A 23502-nucleotide genomic window follows, 5' to 3' on the forward strand; every position below is an offset into this window, starting at 1 on the left:
TTTCTTTAGTGTTTTATTTTATTTATAAGAGGAGGTTTTTAAGTCATGTTACTGTTTTCTTTGATTCTTTCGTTTTGCTTCTCACCCTGTGACATTGGTTTGAAAAAGTTAGAATGGGAGGGATAGGAGGGCTAAGGAGCGTTGTGCCCAGCCATAGTGAAGAAAGTTTGCAAACCATTCTTCTAGAGCAGGGTTTCTCAAACTGTAATGTGCTTAGGAAGCATCTCTGGCTCTTGTTAAAATGTATATTTTGATTAGGTAGGTCTCAGGTGGGGGCTGAGATTCTGTTTCTAGTAAGCTTTCAGGTGTTGCTGCTGCTGGTCCTTGGCCAATGCTTTGACTACCAGCTCTTTAGAGGGCCCTCTCCTTACCAGGTGCAGAAAATAAGTGTCATATATAATGCTTAAGCCAGATAGCACAGTGGCCACAGACTGCAGCTTTGTGTGTTAACATTAAATGCTTTTAGGCACATTACTTAACTTCTCTGTACCTTGTTTCCCCTCATTTGTAAAACTGGAATAATAAGTACTTCCCTCATTGGTATTATTAATTTTAAAAACCCTGTTTCAGATTCCTCTCCAACTCCACTGTCTTTGACAAGGCATAGAATTGCAAAAAAAAACAAAACCAAAACAAACAAAAAAACAGTGCAAAAGTAATTTGACTAATTTAAGGTAACCTATTGGTTCTGTTTTTTTCTGAGATTTTTCTAGTTTTAGCACTAAATGTTCTAGGTCCTGGAAATCCATCATTCCTGAGCAAGTTAGGATGCTTGTTCATCTGAGCTGAATTTCCACCTGGTCTTGAAAAATGACTCTCAGAGTTGCTTGCTCAACAGGATAATGAAGGAGGAAGAGTTTGTTTGTTTGTTTAAGTAGAACTTTATTGTTGGTGGTCTTATTTTTAATCCTTTGTTTTTGTTTGCTTTCTGCAGTGTTCAAAAGTTGAATGAGTTTCTCCTGAGTGATGAGATTGGTGATGACAGCTGGAGAACTGGTGAAAGTTCTCTTCCTTTTGAGTCCTGTAAGAAACACACTGGAGTTGTAAGTGCTTTTTCTTTTTATGGAAACCTGTTAATAGGGGATAGTCCCAAGAATGGATGATTTAAAATGGGTGCAATTTTCCCTAGCCAGTTTGGCTCAGTGGTTAGAGCGTCAGCTTGCAGACTGAAGGGTCCCAGGTTTGATTCCGGCCAAGGGCACTTACCTGGGTTGCAGGCTCAATCCCAGCCCTGGTAGGGGCACATGTGGGAGGCAACCAATCGATGTGTCTCTCTCACATTGATGTTTCTTTCTCCCTTTCTCTCTCTCTCTCTCTCCCTCTCTCCCTTCCACTCTCTCAAAAGCAATGGAAAAAATATCCTTGAGTGAGGATTAAAAAAAAAAAATGGGTGCAATTAGAAGAAATTGTAAGCTTTACTTTAATCTGTATGAAAAACGATTACCACTTGCTTCTACAACAAACCTCACAAATCTAAAATCAATCAATAAATGTATAAGGCTTATCTTTATAGGTCAACAAAGAATTATCCCAAGAGACTCAGCACATGTTTTTATTTTATTTGAACAATCTATTTTTTATTTTTCAGTTACATATGACATTCAATATTATATTAGTTTCAGATGTAAAGCATGATGGTTAGACATTTATATAACTTACAAAGTGATTCCCCCAATAAATCTAGTATTTACCTGGCAACATACATAGTTTATTACAATATTATTGACTATATTTCCTGTGTTGTACTTAATATCCCCAAGACAGTACATGTTCAATTCAAGCAGAAATTGAGAGGTTGCACCCCAAGCTTTATATAAAAATAATACAAAATCAGCTTACAACTCCTGTACCATATTCTTATAATATTTTCAGCTACATTACACCTTTTAGTTTAAAAAGTGCTTTCTGATGCATTGTATTTTGATTCACTGAATATACTACATTACATTACCTATTTTATGCTTTCAGATTAATATATTGAGTTTGCATGTTATATGGCTTGAATAAAGTCAGAAAATTATCAAGTGGCAGAGCCAGAATTAAAACTTGAGTGTTTTAACTCTTGAACCAGTTTTTTTATCCATTACATAGATACTCAGTATCAACATAAAGGTTGGAAGTACAGTCAATATTATTATGTCATGTGTTACATGTACTATGACATGGATTATGTATTTGCCAGTGTTTCCAGACTTATTGACTACTTTGTACTTCATGCCAAGACCTACAGATGTAGCAATGAACAAGGAAGACAAGATCCTTCTTGTCACAGGGTTTGCTTTCTTGAGGCAGGAGCCAGATGATAAACAAGTGGAAAGCGAGATAATTTTGCTATGGAAAGAAAATAAAAATAGGTGTTAGAGAGTGACTGGGATACTCGAAGCAGGGTGGTCATTTTCCCAAAGGTCCCTGCATTTGAGCTGATACCTGAATGAAGAGTAGGTACCTTTTCTACAACGCTCTGGGACTTGCGTTTCAGGCAGAGAACTAGGAGGTGCAAAGACCCTGAGGTGGGAATTCATTCAGTGTGTTCAAGGAAAAGAGGAGCAATGCCGTGAAACCTGGTGAAGAGAGACAGAGGACAAAGTAAGAAGGATTAAGGCTCTTGAAGATTATGGAAAGAGTTTGGATTTTATTAGAGCAATAAAACCAATAGGAAACCCTTGGACAGTTTCAAAGTAGGGACTGAGATAATTTTGTTTACACTTTTAAAAGATCACTTTGGCTGCTGGGTGGAAAGTAGTCAATGGGAACAAGAAAAGAACAGATCACTCAAGAGATCATTATAACACAAGCAAGAAATGATGGTCAGAAATAGTTTTTATTGCAGTTTCATGGTGAGGAAGTGATCAGATTCAACAAACATTCTTTAGGTTGAGCTGACAAGGACTTGCTAATAGATTAGATGGAAGGAATGAGAGAGGAAGAGAAGTCAAAGATGAGTCAGGTTTATTGGCTTGAATGCTGGGTAGATGATGGAATTGATATCCAGAGACTGAGAAATGATAGGTTTGTGTTGAGGTGGAATCGAGAGGTATATTTTACACATTATAATCTTGAGATATATATTGATATCCAAGAAGAGAAATCAGCATTGGAAGTGTCAATATCAGTCGTTAGCCATTAGATAATATTTAAATGAATGGAACTAGACTCTTGGGAGGTGTTCTGAAAAATTCCAGTCTTTAAAATAAAATTAATATGTATATTTCATAGCAATAAAATGGAAGGTATTATTCTAAAATGAGTTATAAGTTAATATTATTCATGTTACTATTAGAGAAAAATATGAATGTATTTACCATTTATGTAACCAAACCAAAATGCACATGCAGTCTCCTGACTGGAATTGATTGAGGCTTGGAAAGCCTTTATTGGAAGTCAATCACTATTAAAGTTTTCATTACATCATGTTTAAAAGTACTGAAAACAGTTAAGATGAGCACTAGGCTATATTTAGGTTTGCTTCTTTCTTCTGCTTTTCTGAAGTTATTTTTTACTCTCTGTTAAGTTATTTTATTGTGCAGGTGTGATTTTTGTCTGAGAAGGAACTACCACCCATGCTTATGGACACTAGAGTAAAGATGCCTCGAAATGCTTGTTTGCTGTTGTGTGGACATGGACACAAAGACAAGAACACACATCATAGAGTGTCTACACTTTGAGGCAGCAGGAAAGTCAAGCATTTGATTAGAACCAGCCTTGTCACACTTTGGATGACAGGAGATTACCAAAGAACTTATTAGATCATCTTTCAGAGATGTGAGGATGAGCAGAGTAAGATGACCTCAAGAAAGGGGATGTAGGAGGTCAAGTTTGTGGAGTGAGGGAAATCTGAAGAATCTCTCGTATGAGATGAGGGATAGAAGAAAAATTGAATTGAGAAAAGATTTTTGGAAGGAAAAAAGAATCCCCTTCAGATGCATCCAATATCTTCAGGGTTATTGAAACCAGACTGGACTTATGATGTCTTTCAGGGTCATTCATCACTGCTGATGGGCCAAACCACAAACGACAAACTTTTAAAAATGGAGTTAAAAAAGCTGTGTGTTTGAAAATAACACTAATGGAAACTCCTCTTGAGAGCGCTTAAGATGCTATGTATTCTGTAAAAGCTTAGAGTTAAGTGGTTTTGGCTGTAGAATCTCCATGGAGAATTAGTGACATTCTAGAGCCAAAGTCTCTTCAAATTACATCTGTGGAGCTCCGACTCAAATCTCTGTCAACACATCTCCTCCTCCCACCCTCTCCTTAGTTTTGTGAAGAACATGAAGTCATCCCTTTTGGACCTCTGGGGGCAATACTACTATAGAATTATTCTAGAAAACATTAAATATATGTACAGGTATAGACCTGCCTTGTGTGGAAAATATATTTAGCTTAAATGATAGTGACTTTCTACAGCATCTCATGCAATGTACTTCAAGGGTCATCTGTGAGGACTGTGAGGAGAAAAACAAAAGTAAAATAAAATTTCATAAGCGCTCTTTTTTTATTTTTTAAGTTAAAATGCATTATTTTCTGTGTGACAGAACCATTGGTAGTTCTCAGTGGCTTTTTAATCTGTGAATGTATTTGCATGTAGCTTATATGATGGTGTGATATTCAGTTGCTACACCAATTGATGGAAGTTGGAAGAGCAGTATCTTGTTTGGATAGTTACTGATTATTTGAATGCATTCCTAATTCTGATAGTAGAGCGCAATGGATTTTTCAAAAAGCTAAACCTGTAATTCCAGGCCCCTCCCCAAAGTTTCACAACTCTAGAACCCTTTGTTCTTATAAATAATTTATTAGTTTTAAAGTGTATTACTATTTAACCTTCATAATCTCCATAAGGTATTTAAAGTAAGACAAATAATTATTTATGTTTAAATACTTGCTCACTTGATTCCTAGGACAAATTTTGAGCTTATAAACTTTTCTGTATTAGAGGCTTACAGATCTGAATTTTCTTCCTTCTCTTTAGCCATTTTTCTTTATCCTGTGAAATTAAACTCAAAATTTGAAACTAATAACAAATTTGCAGTTATGATCTAACTCAAGTTCATCTTCAGTATCTGAAGACTATTCAGTGTCAGCTGGTATCTTCTTTATTGTGGATGCTTTAGTCATTTGACTAGGAACAATGCTATAATTTTTAAGAAAGAATAGATCATTTTACAATGCTTGGGGGGCTCCTTATGGAATAATATACATGTTTGGGCAAAACCATCCTAGATCTTTATGCTTTTTCTCCCTCCACAATGGATCGTCAGGTGATGTTAGTCCCATCTGATTAATTAATTAATTCATTTATTTATTTTTAAGTGAATGTGTCAGATTCAAAATCCTCATGATTCAGAGTGTAAATATACCATTGGAACATTTACAAGGCTGATGGCCTAACAAGTAGGTTCAGGTTTAATCTGAGTTAGTCTATGTGCCTTTTGATGTGATACAGAATTTTTTATTGCCTGGGTATATTCATACAGATAGCCAGAGAAAAGATACCCAAAACCTAGTTTGGGGTTCTGCACATTTTTTTTTTTTTGCTAATCTTCACCTGAGGATATTTTTTTCATTGCCCTTTAGAGAGAGTGGGAGGGAGGGAGAGAAGGGGAAAGAGAGAGAGAGAGAAACATTGATGTGAGAGAGACACATCAACTGATTGCCTCCCACATGCGCCCCGACTGAGGGCGGAGAGTGAACCCACAACCCAGGTAAGTGCCCTTCACCTGGAATCAAACCCGGGATCCTTAGGCGTGTGGTCTGACTCTCTAACCACTGAACCACACCAGCCATGGTGGGTGTTCTGCACTTTTACTTCCATCATTTTTCAAGTAGCATATCTTTGTATTTTCATTTTTCTTAAAAAGCTGTGAATTAAATTTAAAATTATATCTTAGTACTTTTTTGTTATAATTTGCCTCTTTTTTTTGGAGAAACCATTGAAATAGTTTAAATATGACATTTGTCTTACTGTTTCTTTTTCTTGGAGAAGTAGCAATGTGAGTTTAGTCAAACCTCAATTTTTTCATAAAGCTTCAATTTGTGTTCTTTTCCATTTGGAATGCAACAGCCGAAAACTATAAACAGGAAACAGCCTGGAAGATATCACCTGGACAGCTATGAGCAGCCAACACGACGTCTACGTCCTGTAGAATCAGAGGATATTGCAATAAAGGTTATTCCACTTCCTGAATTCTTACATGAATAGAAACATTTGTTACTATTTTCTGGTGAAGATCAGCAAATGTGTTCTGAAATGTCTTTAAAGTCTCTTTACAGTGACCACTAATTCTTATAACATTTAAAAAATATATTCTGATGAGTTTACAAATCTCAGTTCTTCCTTACCTCCCAACCACAGTTTTGCCTCAGCAGTATGTTTTAATAGCTTGAGAATGAGCCTTTCTTCGGAATCTGCCTTAGAAGCTAGTATCCAACATCATTCCCTTCGTACTCTTATGTTTATCTACCAAGTAAATTGATTTATAGAGAACACCAATATTATAAATCCAATTTTTAAGGAAATAAATGAGATAGTGATTGCTTCAACCAGGAAAAGTTTAGGCCAGTGCTGCATGCATTCCAGGTTTCCAATACTGCCTTTGATCTAATTTTAAACTCAGCCTTGGGTACTCTCCCCAGGCACATGTGCTTTGGTAGAACAGGCCACCCGAGGAACACAGACTGAGGACTGATAGTTGAGATAAGCCCCAGGGCAGGGGTCAGTACTGTGTAGGGACTGGAACAGATGCCTGCAGCAGCCAAAGGCCTCTGAACTTCGGAGCCACCAGAGTCCAGGAAACTAGCCCTTTAAGAAAACTAGCTGCTTTGCCTGTTCTAGACTTTCCAACTCCCCGCACTGCCCCGCCAATCACAGACTAAGGGAGGCTCAGTGGGGTGTATAGTAGAGCCAAGGGCTGCACATAATTCTTCTCTCATTCCTTATTGCCTGGCATGACACCTGTCCTATAATAAGCACTTACAGTTGGAGCAAATGTGTTAGCGGATGGAATAAGCCTATGATAGCCCTACCTCTGCCATTAATTTGATGTGTGACTGAGGAAAATTACTTTGCCTCTCTGAGCCATGCTTTGCCCATCTTGAGGTGGAGATGCCTGTTTAGTATGGTTGTTTTGAGAGTAAAATATGTCACCTGTGAATTTTAAAGATCTGCAGTGACTCTTAACATTGGCTGTACATTAAAATAACCCAGAAAGCTTTAAATATATATAGAATACCTGGACTTCATTTTCAATAGATAGTTCTAGTAGTTTTCTGGGCAATTATAATATGTAAGTAGGGTGTGAACTACTAGGCTATGAAAAGGTAAGTAATTAGAGACTAGAAATGCTCTTCTATGCTGTTCATTACCAAATGCGCTGAGACAACAAATAAATGTATTAGTGACTAAGGAAACAGGGTTAGTTTTTTTAATTGACATTTTCTATTCAATATAGTAGGAATCTAAAAATATGTCTTTTTCATGTGCCTTTTAAACTAGTTTTTATTTTGAGTATAAAAACAGGAGGTCATTCCCCCCCCCCCAATTGACCCTTCATGCACATACACCCAAAATACTCTACCAAAAAAGAAAACACAGAAACCCTCTTTATCAGTGGCCTAGAGTCTGCTATGCCTCTGAATGGCCACTACAGGCCCACCTTCAAGCCCAAATGTTTATTCATGGCAATAATTCCCAAATTGGTAATCACGCATTTGTGTTTTTGAAATATTTTTTATTGTGAAATGCAAGAGAAAAATACATAAAACATGTATGTACTATTAAATGAAAAAATAAGCAGCTCTGTAGAACCACCAAATAAAGAATGTCAGCTCCCTCTGAAGGTCCCCAACACATACATTGCTGCTCTCTCATGTCTCTCCTCCTAGCTCCCACCATTGTGGTACCAGCCCTAATGTGCTCAACATATGCACTTAAACACACTCATATCCCTGTAAAATATGTAGTGTTGCTATGAGCCTCGTGTGCTTTCAATTTACTGAAATGCCTTATGATGGTTTGTTCCTTCGACCTGCACAATTGTGCTCTGTAACGTGTGTCACTGTTTTGTTTATCCCCTAGTGATGGACACTGGGTTCCCTGCCATCTTCCCTCTATCACCAAATCATTCTACGACGATCGTTTTTGCACCTATACTTTTGTAAACTTTTGCAAAGATTTATGTGTTAGCTGCACTCCCCCACTTGCTTGGAGATTCGGGGATCTGTTTTCTAGTTCATCTTTCTACCTTAATTGGTGCCATGTATGGATGTGATTAAAACTTCCAAGTGCACAGCCTATCTCGTATCCCAGTCCAGAAATCCCTTAAATCTCCGTCAGTCCGCTTCCGCAGGCTCACATGTGTTCACATTTGGCCACCTCCTGGAGCAGCTGCTCTTCTGCAGCCTTAAGCTCTACAGCACCAGTCAGTCGCTTCCATCAGATCCTACCCTCCAGCTCCCTCGGGCCTTCACCTTCACCGTTACTGTTTTCAAACCTCATTGAAACCTCCAGTAACTTGAGCCCTTTGCCTTCCTCCCAGTCCCTTAGCACTTTTCAGCAATCCCAACCTCGTGCCTTCTCCACTCCTATAAGCAGGCTGCTGAGTACATTGGAGAAAGTGACACAATAGCCCAAGTTGGCATAGCCACAGATTTATTATCTCCAACCTCAGCTGACCCTCAGTAGTTCTTGGCAATCCTTCTGCATGCCTCTCATCAGCATTATTTTCCGTACCCTACAGTAGCTCTTCGACTGTCACCACCCTCTTCCCATTTCCTGTCTCGCCTTTTGCCTCCTCTTTCTGCGGATAACCTTCACTCCCAATTCACTGGGGACATAAAGGTTGTCACGTAGGGCCTCTCTTGGTTGCATGCTAACCCTCTTCCAAACCACCTATATTTGCACCTCCCTTAGCCTCCTTTTTACTCTCTTAGAGAAAGAGGGATCCTCGGTCTCTGAGGCTAACTTCTTTGAGCATTAATTGTCATTTAGGCACAGTATCTGAAACCACTGTCCCAGCCACCTTTATTAGTTCCACAATATGTTTCGTAGTTTTCTGATCCTGCACCTATTCTTATTGTAGTTCTTTACCCAGAAATGCCTTCATTGAAATTCATTTTTTCAAAACTAGTTAAAAAGCCTCTTCTGCACAGTTGGTTTTTTTTACCCATTTCAGACATAAATGAGTTTCTTTCTGAACTGCTATTGCACTTATTGTCTGTTTGTCCCATTTGCTTATTATATTAGCCCATACTGTCTTCTATTGAACTTATGTACTTTTCTTTAAACCCTCACCCAAGGATATGTTTATTGAATTTCTTTTTTAGAAAGAACAAGGGAGAGAGACAGAAAGAGAGAGAAATATTGATGTGAGAGAAACATCAATTGGTTGCCGCCCATATGCACCCCAACCACAGATCAAACCCGCAACCTAAGTATGTGCCCTGACGGAATTGAACCCCCAACCTCTTGGTGTACAGGACGATGCTCCAACCAAATGAGCCACCCTGCCAGGGCTGTCCATGGTTTTTTTGCTCATCTGGTAATAAGCTCCACAGGGGTAGGGAGAGTGCATTATACCTTCTTTTTAGCCTACATGGGTCCCAACACAGCACCTCACGCAGAGTGGTTGCTCAGCAAATATTCGTAAAGCAATCAATAATTTAGCCCTTCCCTGACGCCCTCTTTCCAGGACTAATTTCATGCATATCTATGTGATGGCTCTTTCATGCATAAATGCCACACATTTTACAAGTTAGAGAAAAACCTACTTGGAAAAACACAATCTAGACTTTTCAAACAACTTTTTCACTCTTTTATGAAGATGTTTTTAGGGATATATTTAGTAACAATTTAGAAATCACCATTCTATTGTGCAAAATTCCAGAACAATAATGTGTTTAGCAATTTCATCATTTGTGGTTTTGAAACAAAATATTAATTTATGAGCAAGGTGTATTCTTACATTAGTTTCCTCTTATTTTTAAGTCACTTTTTCTCCCCTCACCTGCCTGTCTCTATTCACCTTTCCAATCTTCGGGTTCTGTTACACATCTTTTGTTTCCTATCATTGTAACTATTATAACTACCAAGTTTACTTGATGCCTGCTAAAAGAATAGATTGCAAAAATAAAATAATAACAGAAATAAAAGAAGTAGATTGCTTTAGATGATCCTAAGGTCTTGTGATCTTGACTGGTTGTTGAGGTTTATACATAACCCCCAAGCAACGTTGCCTCACTTCTTTACTTCATTCCTCTGCCCTCTTTACTGTCTTTTAGTTCAGTGAATAACAATGAATCCATATAGTTCAAGAAACTCACTTATCATAAAACCTTCCTCCTCAGGTAGCAGAATGATTTGGTTGGAACAATTTGTAGTTATTTCTGTTCTTTAATTTACATCAGCAGGATTCTAGGCATTGCCTAGTAGTGGAAAATATTTGGGAGGATTGCTTTTTAAGATGGCTCACATGAGAATGGCTCAGTAATCTTACATTTTCAGCATTCTTTATAAAGTTACTAATTCAAAGACCCTCCTTTCACTTCCATTCTCTTTTGTTTTTCATTTATAGCTCTTAAATAGTTATAACTCTAAATTAGAATTTCACCACTGTGTGTTCTACCTTGTATTGAAAGCCTGTCAATGCTTTAAAAAGAAAATTTATTTTAATTGGAAATATATTTTTTAACACCACATACTTATATAATTTTATAATTTAATTTTTATATTCTTATTTTCTAGGTCACAAATGGGTACTTTTCATGGGGCAGTGGTTTAGCTACATTATCCAATATAAATATTCGAATTCCAACAGGTAAGAATCATATCATTTGTTACTAATTTTTGTAATTGATAATTATCACAACCATGGATTTCCAAGATAATTGAGCCTAACAAAAAGAAAGACTTTTTAAAGACAGAAACATTATTGATATTTATTTGCACCACAAAGCTCATGAGTCACTGTATCCCTGTGGAAATGACTGGAAATGATAAGACTTGCCTTTCACTACTGAGTGTAGCTCTTTGGACAAGTTATTTACTGTCCAAATTAACTGTGATCAGTTCACTTGTTAATTTGTCCCATTTAAATAATCGGATTATTGATTTTTCATTTCGTTTGAGAAAGGATTTAAAGAAAGAGTATATGAGAAAATTATTTTTTTATCCTTAAGGAAGACTGACGTTTTCAAGATGTTCAAGGCTGAAATACCCAGTAATTTTTATTTAAACCGTCTGGATAGTTGAATAGAAATTTTTTTGACCTCACTTGGTGGTCAGTAGCTTAGGATTTTTCTATTATACATGCAAATCAATGTAAGAGATTGGAGAAGATGTCTTAGTAACAGCCCAAATCACTCATCCCAATTATCACTTTTAGTTGAAACTGCCTTTTTCTCCTGAATTAATTGAATAATAAAGTCAAAACTAATCTAGGTGATTTAGGTAACTATTTCAATGCTCCGTTCACTAATGTCAGCTATTCTTATAGTTTGAAAAAAAATAAATCAAGACCTGTATCTTTTAATTTTTCTTTCCTTTTTCAAAATCTTACATATCAGAAAAAGGAGCTGTTAGAACTGCCAGAGACCAAAACTGAGCCATTGATTGTGAAAAATTGGCCTTTTCTAAATGTGTTTTGGTTTTATTTTACCAACAGAATTATATCTCACTCTGTTATTATCCTTTGTTCATTTCTCTAGGTCAGTTAACTATGATTGTGGGCCAAGTGGGATGTGGGAAGTCCTCTCTTCTCCTTGCCATCCTAGGCGAGATGCAGGCACTGGAAGGAAAAGTTCACTGGAGCAAGTAAGTGCATTTTAAATTGGTGTCTATTGTTCATCAGTTTATTTTGTTTATTACATTCCACATATAAGTGAGATCATGTGGTACTTGTCTTTCTCTGACTGGATTATTTCACTTAGCATAATACCCTCCAGTTCCATCCATCCTGTCCCAAAGGGAACGAGATCCTTCTTTTTTACAGCTGCATAGTATTCCGTGGTGTAAATGTCCCACAGCTTTTTTATCCACTCGTCTACTGATGGGCACTTGGGCTGTTTCTATATCTTAGCTATTGTGATTTGCGCTGCTATGAACATAGGGGTGCATAAGTTCTTTCTGAGACATAGAAGCATGGAACAGACTGAGGGATCTCAGAGGGAAGGCACAGGTGGGGGAGTGGGTGGGGGGAGATTAATCAAACAACTTATATGCTTATATGCATAACCTATGAACACAGACATTGGTATGGGAAAGGCCTGGTGGTGGGGTGGATTCAGAGTTGAAGGGGTCAATGGAGGGAGAAAGGGGACACCTGTAATACTTGTAACAATAAAGATACATTTTAAAAATAAATAAATAAATTGATATCTATTGCTCTGTCACACATCTGATGATCTTCCAAGGGAAGAATTTAAAGCAATAGATTCCCATGTCAGTAGTCTGAGGACTGCCTTAGAAATAAGCACAGCTATTTATTTGTTTGTTTGTTTGTTTATTTATCTATTTAAACTTGTGGAAACCTTAAATGTCATAAATTAAGAATTACAAAGCAATTTTATAGAGGTTTATAATAGTATAAACTAGTATGTTGCTGAGATAAATGTAAGATTGTGATTGTAAAGACAGATTTTTAAAATTAAATGGGTAACAAAGAAATAATTTAAAAATTCACCTTGTAATAAAAGGAGGTATGAAAAACTTGCATTATGTATAAAGCTTTAATGCAAACAGAGCCTTAATAGTTCAATGTTCAGAGAAGAAATCTGAAATAATCTTTTCCAGAACCTTCATAAGGGGCTGAGACACTAGAAGCACCTAGTTAGAGGTATGAATAGGTCAGGTTAGTGTGCTGTACTCCCCTAAAGAAATGAGAAAGGAAGTATATTGCATGTTGCTTCTTTGGATATTTGAATGGTTGTCTTGGCATCTTCTAAGAATAGTGCAGTAATAAAGTACACCAGAACCATAGTATTATCTACCTAGTAGACTCCCCATGAGCAGTTATGAACAAATTGATTACAGCTTATCTAAGAAATTGGATTATAGACCAGTTCTAAACCAGGTGTAACTTTGGGGACATTAGGCAGTCTCTGGAGACTTTGGGCTCTCACAAGGGGAAATTAGTCTGCTACTGATCTAGTTGATAGAGAGCAGGGATGCTGCCCAACAACCTACAATGCACAGGACAGCCCCCATCCCCTCCACCCAAGAAGAATTATCTGGCCCCAAATGTCAGTTGTGCCAAGATCAGGAAACCTTGCTCTTCACCTACAGACGTTCTTTAGTATCATTTTGTACCCATCATTGTGAATTCTACTGTGGCTTAGTCTGCTGTTCACATACACAGACATCTCTCAAGAATAAGAAAAGACTGTTTAAGGGCATTTTTAAGAGTAGACTATTTTAAACTCCAATTAAGAGAAGGAAATGCTTGGATGTGAAATTTGAACTGGAAACAATATAACTGTAAATCCTATTTTTGGTATTGGTGAAAGAAGGCTGAGAAATGTTGAGTGTACAGTTTATTTCTGTTGGGCAAATTTAACAGATAGTAGACATGAAACTGTTTCACGAATATTCAGCAGACAACTTGGGAAATAATTGCTACCTGGAGTTTGCTTCATGACAAGTACCTGTTGATCACTCAGGTCAGGCACCAGGCAGTGCTTGCCCCGCCACCATCACCTTCCATCGTGCATGACTACAATTTGAGAAGGTCTTCCTTCCACAAATTACATTGTGTGACATGTACAGCCATAATCAAGTTACTTGGGTTCTGTTTTTACCTTGTTTCACTATCATTAAAACAGAGAGAAAGAATGAGAGACAGTGACAGAGAAAGCTTGAGATTCTATTTTCAAGAGAGAAAGAATGAGAGACAGTGACAGAGAAAGCTTGAGATTCTATTTTCATGCCTCCAGAACAACCTCCTTATCTAGTCTTCTCCAGTGTTAAAAAAGGTTCCAGCTCCATTTGGGCCAAATTGACTCCTAATGTCATCATTAAGAATTATTATGACTTTGTTAATAGATAAATAAATGATACGGGAATTAGGAAAGTGTTTTACACAATCTAGTTATTTATTTTCTGCATTCCTAAGTAAGATATCCTATCTCATTTCATAAAGATTGTGAATTATTTTATTTAAAATTACATAATATAATAAATCTTGAAAAAAGATAAAGATATCAAAAAGAAAATAAGGCTTAAATAAAAATCTGAGAAATTAATACATAGAAATGCATGCACTAGAGTTCATTATAAATATGGGCCACAAATTCCACTCTGAACTTTATGAAAGTTAGGCAAAGAGGGAAATAAAAGATAAAAACATACTTTTACTCAATAGCAGCTAAGATTTTTTTGGGGGAAGAAATCTCTCCCATGGATTCTAATTTTAAAAGCTAGTAAAAGGTTATATCTTAGAGAAAGAGCCAATATGATGAAGGTGTAATAAAGGATTTAAGATAATTCCAAATATTTATAAAATTCCTATAATTTACAAATCATCTTTTAAGAATAGTTAATAGACAATAATCCCATCTCTTACTGGCTGAAGGACAAAGATTTTCTTAAAAAAAATGTTTGTGTTGGCTCAGACACACATGCGACTTAAAAACCAAACCCTTAAGAGTTTGGATGAGCTAACACTAGTTCAATTTTTCTTTAACTACAAGAATTACGTAATTTTCCTCCATGGGATCCTTAATAGCTGATAAAACATATCTTCAATAAAAAAAAAATTCAGAGAATACTCACCTTTTTTTAAAAAGAGTTATTTGTAATTACTCTTCATTTCAGAAAAAAAAAGCTGTTGTGCTTCATCCAATAAGGAAAGGCATATAAATGTTATTAGAGCAAACCTAATTTAGAAATGATCAATATCAATAGGCTGATGACATGCCAATACTAAGAACTACTTTATTACAGCAAACTGGATTATTTGATATTTTTTAAAGCTCAAAAAATAAAAAAGCAAAACAATAAACCAAATGCTATGATAAGGCACCAGGTGCCTTGCTGTCATAGTTTCATCATGGCGTGTATCTCTGGTTGCATGAATTAAATGTGACCTCATAGATGGCCTGAGCAAAGAGCAGTAAAGTGCTCTGCCCTCTTGCAGTGCTAAATATTTACTTTGGGCAGGAGAGAAGGTACTGCTGCTCATGCAGGGCACGCCTACATGGGCAGAACCCGGTGTACAGCAAATACATCTGTAGATGTTTCCTTGAAAATTGCTACCTGTGACCTAGTCTGACATCTTCTAGCCCCAGAAGAGAAAAGCGAGAGAGAGGAAGGAGTGACTAAATCATTCTCCAAAACTGTCAGAATGCCAGGGTTCTTAATCCTGAATCGAGCTGTGCTATTTGTTTAGAAGCAAATGTTCTGCCTGACTGAAGTTGTCCTCTACTACATGTCATGATAAACAGTAATTCCTATCTATATCTTAGGAGCCAGAACTAAAGCTTTATCTGATGATGGTTTGAGTGAGGGAGTCCAGCATGTGTAATAAGTGTGGTAATTGTGTGAGACAGGGCCATCATTTATCTCTGCTTTCCCTTTCTTTTCTCTTCCCTCTCCCTGTGCCATCAGCTGGCCTCTTACCAGGCCCCATCTGTCCTAATGTTCCATCTTCTTATGTCTTCATGTCATCAGCTTCATGTAATCAGGCTCAGTTATTCTGAGACTGGTGAATTGAGGAGTTACTCCTTTTCCTGTGACTTTACCTGTCATGAAGGATCAGTTAGAATGTAGCATGTTTGTGTCCATACCTCCCCATCTTCCAAATATTATTCCTGTTTTAGGACTGCCAAAGTCACTCTTTCCATTCCATAAGGTATCAACCATGATACTTGGAAGTTTCTAGAACACCAAGTTTGACTTTTACTCTTGAAGGAAAATACACACAAATTCTGCACACAGACGTGAAATCTTACGCCATTTTTTTCCAGAAGAGGATTTTCCATCTGACTCCTTTGCTTTCTCTTGTTGCCTTTAGTGATGATAACTACTACACTAAATGGTGGAAAATGAGTCTGGACACGTAATCAGTGATTTTCATGGAATCAAATATGATCTGATGTTGGAATTCACAGCTAACTCTAGTTATTTATTTTGGAAGAGAAAAAATAACCTTCCAGAACTGAATTTGATTAAACATGTTGGTATGCGAAAGAGAGGAGGTGGTCTCTAGAAGTTAAGGACTATATTATTGTTCATGGAAAATGTTAGTGAAAGAGTAGGATTATTTTTATTTGTTTACATAAGATGACTACCAATAAATGGATCTATATCTACCTTTTCTTTCTTCTTCTGAAACTAGTGTATGATATTTAACTTTTATACTTGAAGGAAAATATACATAAATCCTGCAAGGGGAGGCCTTCAGAAATGAAGATCCACTATATGCTGTCTTGCCTAATTCAGGACACTGCTATATTAATTAACTCTTCTTTCTTATATGTTGTTAATTTCTTACTATGGACATTCCATTATGCTCCATTAAAAAAAAAAAAAGTCTTGCCGATCTCTCAAACTAGAACATTTCTCTTTTTAAGAGAGGAATCTGCCCATGCTTAACCTTACTTTCCTTTCACTCAGCGCAGTGCAGTCTGCTCTTCCTTTTCTGTTCTCTGTCTTCCTCAGATTACCTAAAATCACTGAGATAATTTATTGGCTTTTACCACTGTAAAAGTAAAATCCAAATTTCTTGGCATCTAAAGCATGTTATATGGAAGATATCATTGGGAAGTTGTGTATTTTATTACTTTATTTCTTGTAAGCAACTTAAATCAGGAAATAATCATATTGAGAGGGAATTTTTAGTCTGAGATTGTTTCTTTCTGCCTCTCTTAACCATCCCAAGGTGGCATTAGCAGTGGGCAATTGTGAGAATCTTATCAATGGTAACTCTAAGTCAGATATCACTAGGTATCCTACTTAGGTAAATTTTCTCCACAAAAGTTTATGATGCTTGCCAAAGTCAAATAGGATCTATTTTTTGGAGCTACTATGGACTTGAATATGTGTATGGTTTTCGAATTCAGTTCTTTCAGAATGATGAAATTCCACTGAATTATTAAAATACAGTATGTAGTAAAAATAAAACAAATAGGTCTTCATGTGTTTTTCCTATAATATAGCTATACCTAAAATTAATTAGTCAAATACCTCTTTTTACAAAAATTATATTGATCAGTAGTTAATTATACCCATGTTAATACCCATAGGTCAATGTTTCAGTTTGGCCTATTGTGAACGTCTATCTTTCTTACCAGTTTCTTAACGGCCAGGCTGTTTCTAAGCCTTTCAAGTTTAGAGACCTAAAATTATTTCTTTCTCCCATGCTTTACGGTAGTTAATTAGGAGTGTAAATAGACTGAATTTTAATTTTAAAGTTAACGATGAGGCCTTGGAGATATTGAGTCCTTATACAGACTAGGAAAACTATTCTAGAGAAATTACCTAAATTTATAGAACCGGTTGGAGCAGAGTTGGGGTTAGAACCCAGGTCATTGTATGAATTCCAATTTTGTATGAAAGAGAACAGTACTATCCATCTTTTGGAAGCTTACAAAGTAATTATTTTCTAATCAATTAAGGCATTTAAAAATATCTTATCTGATTTGTCTTTGAAATTAATATCAAAAATCATTTGCGAAATGTAGCTTTTTAGTGCGTCCAGTGTTTATTTTATCTCTTACTTGATATGTGCAGACAGTCATTCTGTATTTACTTTTCATAATTAATGAACATTGTTTGCCATACTTGCAGTGTAAATGAATCTGAACCTTCTTTTGAAGCAACCAGAAGGTATTTTTTTTATTTTAATCTGCATTTAATAAGAATAACTTCCTTCCTCAGACTTTAATTGATAATCTCTTGCTCCTATTCATTTTGTTCATTTTGATGATGTATAAAGTCATTTATCAAAATGTGCTAGAATATTTCCAGTAGCAGTGGTTCCCAACATTTGCAGGCTGCTGAAATAATTAATTTGCCAAACAAAATGGCTCATGGTGTCTGTCAACTGTTTTCCTTCAGTGAGTCACATGTTTCAACTTTGGCTGAAACTCATTCTTTTTTTAGCAAACTGGGTTTGGGATTTCATAAAATAGGAAAGGGGGATGAGGGAAGGTAGAAGAGGGTAAGGAGGAGATAAATGGTGATGGGAGACTTGATTTTAGATGGTGAACACACAATACAATATACATCTGAAACCTATATAATTTAATTAACCAATGTCACCCCAATAAATTCAATAAAAATGGAAGAAGTAATATGTATATTTTTTATGAGTTGAACAGTGATGTAATCTGTGAATAAGGTAGAGATGGAGAGCCAAGTGCTTCAGGTATTTCAAAAAGAAAAAAATAGGGGACTTGAGGGAAGGGGAAGCAGACATGTCAGTAGTTGGGAACCACTGTTTTACTGCTCATGTGGTTATCTAAGAGATCACTGTATACTGTACTTTATTATGTCTTCTAAACTCCTAGACATAATGTTTCAGGATAATCACTGAGCATTTCTAACTGCTCCTTTTCTTAACCTTACTCTCTTTTAACCATAATTCCTTTATTAGTACTTACAGACCATGAGCTAACTGTGGACTAGTGACCCTTTCCCTGCTCCAATCCCATCTTCTTTATCTTAAGCTTACATGCATTTTCTTAATTATTGCAAATTGAAGTCTAAGATATAGATCTGGTAGAATTTTCAAGCCAAAAAAAGGTGGGGGAGGAGAGGGTTATATATGTTTTTAAATAAACTATTTCAATATGTATTGAAATACATCATTTTTAGATGTATATGTATTTCAATATTGAAATGAACCCTTCAAGATATTATTCTTTGTTTTGAAATATATATTATCTATTGCCTTAAAGTATGTTAATGTGATTAAGCCACAAGTACAAACTATAATTCTAGTATCAATTCACATATTTTTTAAGGTCTACATATAAAATTTGTAATCATGTAAAGTGCTTTAAATACAAATTAAAATATCTGTGCTGTGAGAAAGTGAATTGTTATTCATTTTTATTTTAAAAATTATATTCATTTTAGAAAATGAAATTTTAATTAATGATTTCTACTCCTTCAGCATAGCAAAATCAAATTTCCTACATTGTGTGATATTTTGATAAAATTCTAATCCCCTGAATTCAAGTGGAATCTTTAACCATTAATTAATAAAGTTGGTGGTTGTTAAAACGTTCTCTTTTAGGAGCTTTCCATTTCTGTGTTTGAGATATTTTATCAACTTTTATTTCACTGAACTACACTAAAATGCACATACAGCAGAGCACGCTTGCATGATTTTGCCGTTTCGTTTTTCTTTTCTATTTTCCAGTAGGAGCAGGTATTCTGTGGCTTATGCAGCTCAAAAGCCTTGGCTATTAAATGCTACAGTAGAAGAAAATATTACCTTTGGAAGCCCTTTCAACAAACAGAGGTAATTCTGAATGTATAAAATCTAGAACTAAAATGAGTGCCTATTTTGAATCCTTATGTTTGGTCTCCGGTGTCTGGAATCTTTACACGGGGATTTCCTTTCCTCCTGCTTGCCCTCCTTCCACCCTCACCACCAGGTCTTTCGATTCTGCTCTGTTTGGGGCCTGGGAACAGACCAGACAGAGAGCTATTTGGGGATACTGACAGTGGGAAACTAGATTGTAAAGGAGTGCTGAGACAAGGTGGTGGTGGGCCCTAAAATCCAACTGGATTTAATTGTGTGCATCCTGGGCGGGGCACAGCACATTCTAGAAAGGGAAATTATAAGGTGAATGTGGTGTTTAATCTGCAGTGTGATCACCGATACGTGGGACGCATCTGAGTTAGGAGCAAGGAGACCTTTAGAAGTTTGTTAGAACAATTACCCAGGCACCCAGTGTTTGTTGCCTGCACCTAGGGGTGACTAGAAAAGTGCAAGAGAAGAGGTGGTTGCCAGAAAGCCATTCCAGAATAGCAGTGGGCAAATATGAGCAGGGGGAAGAAGAGGGAAGAGTCAAGAGTGACCTGAATATTTTCAGACTAGGTGATTGAGAAGATGAAACTGTTCTATTTCCCCCCAGCACTTTCAGACTCTGTGCTTCCCTCTACATCCTATCCATTGAACCTCCAGTCTCAGCCTTAGATCAGTTTGAGTACTGTCGACTGTCTTCCGTTTGTTCCCCCTTCAGCACGCATGATCAGTGTGCACAGACACCCCAGTCCCATGCTCTAGTCCTTGAGAGCCTCCTGTTGTCTCTCACGTGCACCATAAACTCTTCCTTTCTCTCATTTCTTGGCAAAGTATGACTCATCTTTCTGGATATTATTTACACCTTGCTTCCTTGCAAAGATGTCACTGACTTCTCAGAATGGTCAGTCATTTCCTTCTATATATTCTAGGAGCACCTAATAAGGTACATTTTTATTATATGTTTCTATATCAGTCTTGTGCTCCATTTACTTGCTTTGTAAGAGTGAGAACCAATACCTGTTTATCTTTGTATCCACAAACTTACAGTAGAGGCTAATATATACAATTGTTCAGTAAATGGTGCATTTCAGCTTCTGAGATATTGAACTTGGGACTTAGTTTATGGGCAGCATGTTAATAGTGTTCTGAAAATTCAACATAATTTCTCCTAAAGGTATAAAGCTGTCACAGATGCCTGTTCTCTTCAGCCAGATATTGACTTACTGCCATTTGGAGACCAAACTGAAATTGGAGAGAGGGTGAGCTATGCATGGTTTAATTAAATGATGAACAAAAATCCAGAAAAGTCTTCTGGTTTCCTTTAACCTTTAATGGAGCATAATAAAATCTGAGAGTTTAAGATGTGTGTGTTGTCCTAGTGACAAGTTCCAGAAACAGGAATACAGGAGCTCTTTGATGCCACACTCTCTTAAGTGTTTGTTGTGTAACCACCATATACTAAACGTGCTGGCCACTTGAGAGTTCTCAAGGAAAATAGAGCAGTTCCTGCCTTTGATCAAATGTATTTTTACTTACTTGAAGTTTACTTTAAATCAATTTGGAAACTGAGATTGCTTTCGACAACTCCTTCCACTCTTGTCAGCATCGATTTATTCTTGCTAAAGTGTTCTTATGTGTGCGTAAACATGTTTTTCATTGACGTTATACTATTCTGACCAGCTGAAAAATATTTATACCTCTGTGTAATCTTTATTACAGTGTTGGTTAAAATTGTTAACCCTTATAGGCATTAAGTATTGTGCATAAGATTTTATATGCTACATGCATATCAAAGCTGAGAAAATGAAGGCTGAGAGAGGTTAAAGAGCTTTCCCAGTCACAGAGTCAGTGGTGCAGCTGGAGTTAGTCTGACTCTGTAGTCTGCATTCTTTTTTTGAGAAACAAAAGAAGTCACGTTTATTTGTTCATTTGTTGCATTTGAAGTATTCCTCAATGACACCCTTGGCCTGAGACTCTGCCATAGTCCTTTAACCACCACATAACTTCAGCCAACCAATGCATGGGGTTTTCCCTCTCTGTGGATTTTGCAGAGGCCTACCCATTCTCCTAGTTTCTTATTGTCCTCATCCTTAGCTGGGTTGATTTGATGTTCAGTACAAACGGCTTCCACCAACTTGACATACTTAAACCCATCACAGTCGGATGCAAGCATACAAAGATGGGCTTGGTGCTTGTCTGAGGCTTTGGCAGTTTCTCAAATTCCGAGTGCTAGGCCATCATGGGTAAGGGTGGTCTTCACCACCTCATAAAACAGCACTAACATCCATTGCACCTCCAGCAGCAACGCCTTCCTTGGCCGTGATAGTGGGTTATGGGTGGAGCTGTATCTTGAATGCACCCAAGCCTCTGCCTCCATGGTGGCAGGGAAAGAGCTGTAGTCTGCATTATTAATGACTACTTATTGTACCATAGTTTAGTATTTAAGAGCATGGACTTCATCTCTCAGAGCCTTAGTTTTTATGTTTGTAAAATGAGAACAATACTGCATATTGGAATTACTATAAGGAATAAAATAAATAAGGAATGTAAAACCATTTACACAAGTCTGACCCATACTAAGCGCTCAATAAATATAGCAGGTCCTAGAATAACTTCATTTCTCATTTCATTCAACATCATTTTGTTCAATGTCATTTTATTATAACATTGAGCTGCCTTAGGAACTTAACTCTGTTTATATCAATATTTCGTTTTGCCATGGTTCCAAGAACCTGTGGACGATGTTAAGTGAGGGCTTACTATACTAGTTTTTTAATACTATTATAATTAACACTTACTTATAAAAGCATATTGCTGCATAATTCTGTTGAACAAAACTTATAATATCAAATTTAAGAGGTATATGTTAAATACATTAGAGGCACAATTCACAAAATGAGAAAAAAGAAATTGGAATTGTTTGCAGTCTTCAGCACTCACAAGTGTTTGGGTTAATAACTCTTTTGTACAGCAGAGCTCTCTATCAGAGTGAAAGGATGATTAATGTTGTCAGCCAACAGTTACCTTAATATAATGCAGGTATTGAACACTAGACAGCTTTCCTTTTTCTTGTTAATGTTATCACAGTTTAATTAGTAAGTTACTATTAAGGTTTTTTTAAAGAAAAATTTGTATTTGAAAAGAAACTTTTAACCAACAGATCATTTACTAATGGAAAAGGTGGGTATTTATGGATATTTCTTCTCTAGGGCATCAACTTGAGTGGGGGTCAGAGGCAAAGAATCTGTGTGGCACGAGCTCTCTATCAAAATACCAACATTGTCTTCTTGGTGAGAATATGGCCTTTACTTATATTTTGAATTCATTGTTTCCCTCTGGAAAAATGAGTCTTTAAAGGACAAGTCAAATAACTTAAGGAAAGATGGTTTAACTTGTGAAATCATAAAAAATGTAGGAGAAACAAATCCTCACAGTACAAATCAGATCAACATGTAAGGTTGAGAGTTGGGGGAGCCAGATTGATGTCCAAGAGGTTGAGGAGCCCACATGGCTGCTTATCTGAGTTTCTTAACCACGAGGATTATTAATGAGGGTGTGTGAATGGTGCTGGATCAACTGGACAAGATCACAGGCCTTCTCCTTTATATTTGCTGGCAAAGAAAGAAGATATGAAAAATACATTCTTGGTAGACATAGGAGTAAGTAAACATGGTACTCCATTCCAAAGGTGTAAAACTCAGGCTGTGGATAAGATTTTTCTGTGAAGCTTCCTAAAACTATAGAAATCTTACTACCATCCTAGACCTATTGAATCATAATCTATAAGGGCAGGTCTAGAGTCTGCCTTAATAAAGCTCCATGAATGTTTATGTGTATCCTGGGTTATTGGTTCTACCTGTGGATCCACAAATAACATTAGATGATTATGTTGAATATGACTTTGTTCTAGTTTGGTTCCTCCAGCAAGAGGAAGTCAAAATACTTAGCTTACAAATAGATAATGTATATCAGAGACCAGAAGACTACGTAAATGCATCCTCCCCTGCCTTTTCCTTCTGTGCAATTATTAACTATT

The 23502-nt window shown here is 36.6% G+C and overlaps 1 protein-coding gene and 1 pseudogene across 1 annotated transcript in view; one reads left to right on the plus strand and one right to left on the minus strand.

The window, feature by feature from the left end:
• Positions 1 to 23502, plus strand: part of ABCC9 (ATP binding cassette subfamily C member 9) — a 106593-nt gene that overhangs the window by 37301 nt on the left and 45790 nt on the right. Inside the window, exons 15-22 of the mRNA XM_016197400.2 lie at positions 935 to 1043; positions 6062 to 6166; positions 10739 to 10811; positions 11701 to 11806; positions 17777 to 17815; positions 19356 to 19457; positions 20641 to 20725; positions 22676 to 22756. Of these exons, the coding sequence (XP_016052886.1) occupies positions 935 to 1043; positions 6062 to 6166; positions 10739 to 10811; positions 11701 to 11806; positions 17777 to 17815; positions 19356 to 19457; positions 20641 to 20725; positions 22676 to 22756 (700 nt within the window). The remainder of the gene's footprint in view (positions 1 to 934; positions 1044 to 6061; positions 6167 to 10738; positions 10812 to 11700; positions 11807 to 17776; positions 17816 to 19355; positions 19458 to 20640; positions 20726 to 22675; positions 22757 to 23502) is intronic.
• Positions 21392 to 22106, minus strand: LOC107525313 (small ribosomal subunit protein eS12 pseudogene; annotated as a pseudogene).

The sequence above is a fragment of the Miniopterus natalensis genome, chromosome 2 (assembly GCF_054644295.1).
Source record: "Miniopterus natalensis isolate mMinNat1 chromosome 2, mMinNat1.hap1, whole genome shotgun sequence".
In the NCBI taxonomy this organism is placed as follows: Eukaryota; Metazoa; Chordata; class Mammalia; order Chiroptera; family Miniopteridae; genus Miniopterus; species Miniopterus natalensis.